Source organism: Sinocyclocheilus anshuiensis, unplaced genomic scaffold, assembly GCF_001515605.1.
Source record: "Sinocyclocheilus anshuiensis isolate Anshui unplaced genomic scaffold, SAMN03320099.WGS_v1.1 scaffold871, whole genome shotgun sequence".
In the NCBI taxonomy this organism is placed as follows: Eukaryota; Metazoa; Chordata; class Actinopteri; order Cypriniformes; family Cyprinidae; genus Sinocyclocheilus; species Sinocyclocheilus anshuiensis.
In genome coordinates this window covers 585,791-588,384 of record NW_015542392.1, presented here as the reverse complement: position 1 = coordinate 588,384, position 2,594 = coordinate 585,791, and the positions used below count along the sequence as shown (strand labels likewise).

General features: G+C 36.1%; 1 protein-coding gene across 1 annotated transcript in view; it reads right to left on the bottom strand.

The window, feature by feature from the left end:
* Nucleotides 1-708: 708 nt before the first annotated feature.
* Nucleotides 709-2,594, bottom strand: part of LOC107692810 (membrane protein FAM159A-like) — a 22,801-nt gene continuing 20,915 nt past the window's right edge. Inside the window, exon 3 of the mRNA XM_016492012.1 lies at nt 709-1,115. Within this exon, the coding sequence (XP_016347498.1) occupies nt 943-1,115 (173 nt within the window). The 3' untranslated portion in view covers nt 709-942. The remainder of the gene's footprint in view (nt 1,116-2,594) is intronic.

Below are 2,594 nucleotides of genomic sequence, written 5' to 3'. Positions count from 1 at the left end.
TTGCCCCTCCTCTAGGGTCTTCTGATTGGTCCACTGTTTTGCAACTGATATTAATGAGCGGCGCTGTATGTAAAAGTAGTTATTTCAACTTGACACAGCATCTTAAAAACATGGCGCTCATGTGCAACAGCCATACACGTCTGTCTAGCATGTGCACAGAAAAACAATGGAAAAGTAGTGCATTGGAATGGAAAACCGAGTTCCGTGTGAACGGCCCCTTATACCTTCAATGACATGTTACTTTTGGGTTAGATAATATTTTATAGTTCTCTCTCTACACAAAGTGAGATTTGTAGTTTTATTGGTTTTAAACAGGTCTTGGGACTCCAACTTGTAGCTTGTTTGTGAAAAGTGCTTTTTAACAAGAAAAACACAATGTGATTTCATAGTACGCCCAAAACTGGCAAACGAAAGCAGAAAAGCAAAATAAAAACTTGATTCTTGCAGTACGAGAATCGCTTGATGGTTCAAATGGTGCTCAAAGCTGTTTTAAAGGCATCGACACCATGTGCTGGTGTAATCGCTTTGTAAACTTTGTTTGAGAGAAAGATGAACATTGTAATTCTCAGGATTTGGAAACAACAAACTCTTCAATTGAGTTCAATTCTGTCTTTGGTTCAATCTACAGACTCTCAAAGAGCTGAAGTTTTGATGAACGTAAACTATTTAATGTTTCTTGCACCAAATATGTGAGCAAAGAGCCTGTGTTTGAAGATGAATGAAACTTTTACTGAGTTTGTAACATTGAGGCAATTCGTCATTGATTTCAGTTGTTTTTTTGTTACAAAAGTCTCCAAAACCAACAGTCTGTTGAGGCCAACAGAGTGGAGATCTCAATTCCACATCCTTTCTGTGGTTCAAAATGTCACATGACTGCTGGATAAAGCCATTAAAAAGACTCCTGGGTAACGTTGTTCATGTTGTATTTGCGGTTCCAGGGCTTTATGAAGGTCCTTCGACGTTGATGGTGGTGACTGTAGCCATGAAGCAGCGCTGGAACAGGCGGTCTGGGTCGGGCGGCTGGTTGTCACAGTCCAGTTTGCCACGCAGGAAATGTTTGCGGAAACCCTGCGGTCCCAATGCGCCGCTCGGCTGACTCGGACTGGGCCCAGATCCTGAGAAACACATGACAGGAAACATTGGACATTTTCCTGAAGAGTTTTCTGCTGCTTGCTTGTGCAAAATTCACTACAAGTCTACAAAAGACACACTGAATGCATGTATGTCCTTCAGTATTTTCAGTGTGTCCTTGTAGACTTGCCAGCAAGTTTTGCTACACATAAAAATACCATGCAATAGGGGTTGCACCGACTAATCGACTAATCGACTTCAATGCTCTGCCATGAAGCTCCAGACTTATTTGTTCATTAATGACGTCATCAGCGACTAGTCGACTTCGACTCGACTTTCATCACATAAAAGTCGACTTCAAAAAATCAGAAGTCGTTCAACCCCTAACATGCAAAGAGTGCTACGTGGGTATCTGTTAATACCTCCTGGTGATAAGGGATATTCAATTCAAGACAATTCAATTCAATTTGATTTCGGCATTATTTATAAACCCTTTATTAATATTAGCTTTTATTTTATATTTTAATTTTACATTTGTAATAATTACATGATGTGCTTTCATCATTTTTATTATTTTTTGTTTATCTTTAATATTTCTATTTAGGTTTATATTTATTTTTAGTTTAATTTCAGCAATTTTATTCTCTTTTTTACATTTCAGTTAGTTGTCAAGGCAAAATGTCTAATTTTGTGTCAGTTTTTTATATTCTATTATGGTATTTATATTATTATAAGTTATATATGTAATATATAATATTATAAGTATTTATTAATGTCTTCATTAAGTTTTTATTTTTAGTTTAAGGTTCATAATTACATTTTGTGCTTTGGTCCTTTTGAGTAGCGTTATAGCATTTCATATTTTAAATTAGCTTTTATTTTTAGTTTACATCTTAATTTTATTTTCAATAATTATGGTATGCGTCATTTTTTATTAGTTTTTGCCAAGACAAAATTTCTACATTTTGTTTCATATTTTTAATACTCTTACAGTATTTATGTTATGTAGAGTCTGGACCAATCAGACCAATCAGACACACCACCTTTCATTAGATTTAACAAATCAATTATTCATTAGATTAACAAATCGTCACAGACCCCTCACCCAATAAACATACTGGGTGCCAGGTTGTCTGCGAACGACACCAGGCCCCTGGTCACCATGGCAACCAATGCTGATATCACTGGTTTTATTGCCCAAAGGAATGTGGGTAGAGGAAATCACTACCTTTTCCATAGGAAGAGACACAATGCACAGTAAAAACGGACTCTTCTCTAATTAATTCATAGGAAAACCTTTATTTGAATGAACACACATATCCTTCAGGTCATTGTGTATGTTGTTACTGTCCTTGTATATTGTCTCTTATATTGTATACTGTTTTATGCAGGCTTATGATAGAACCACTCGTTCATGTCATCTTACCTATATGTAATCCTACCATGTTTAGTGTCTACGAATTCGTCTTCTGATGATCTGAACAAGAGTGGATATTATATGTTGGTACCTATGCAACATATTA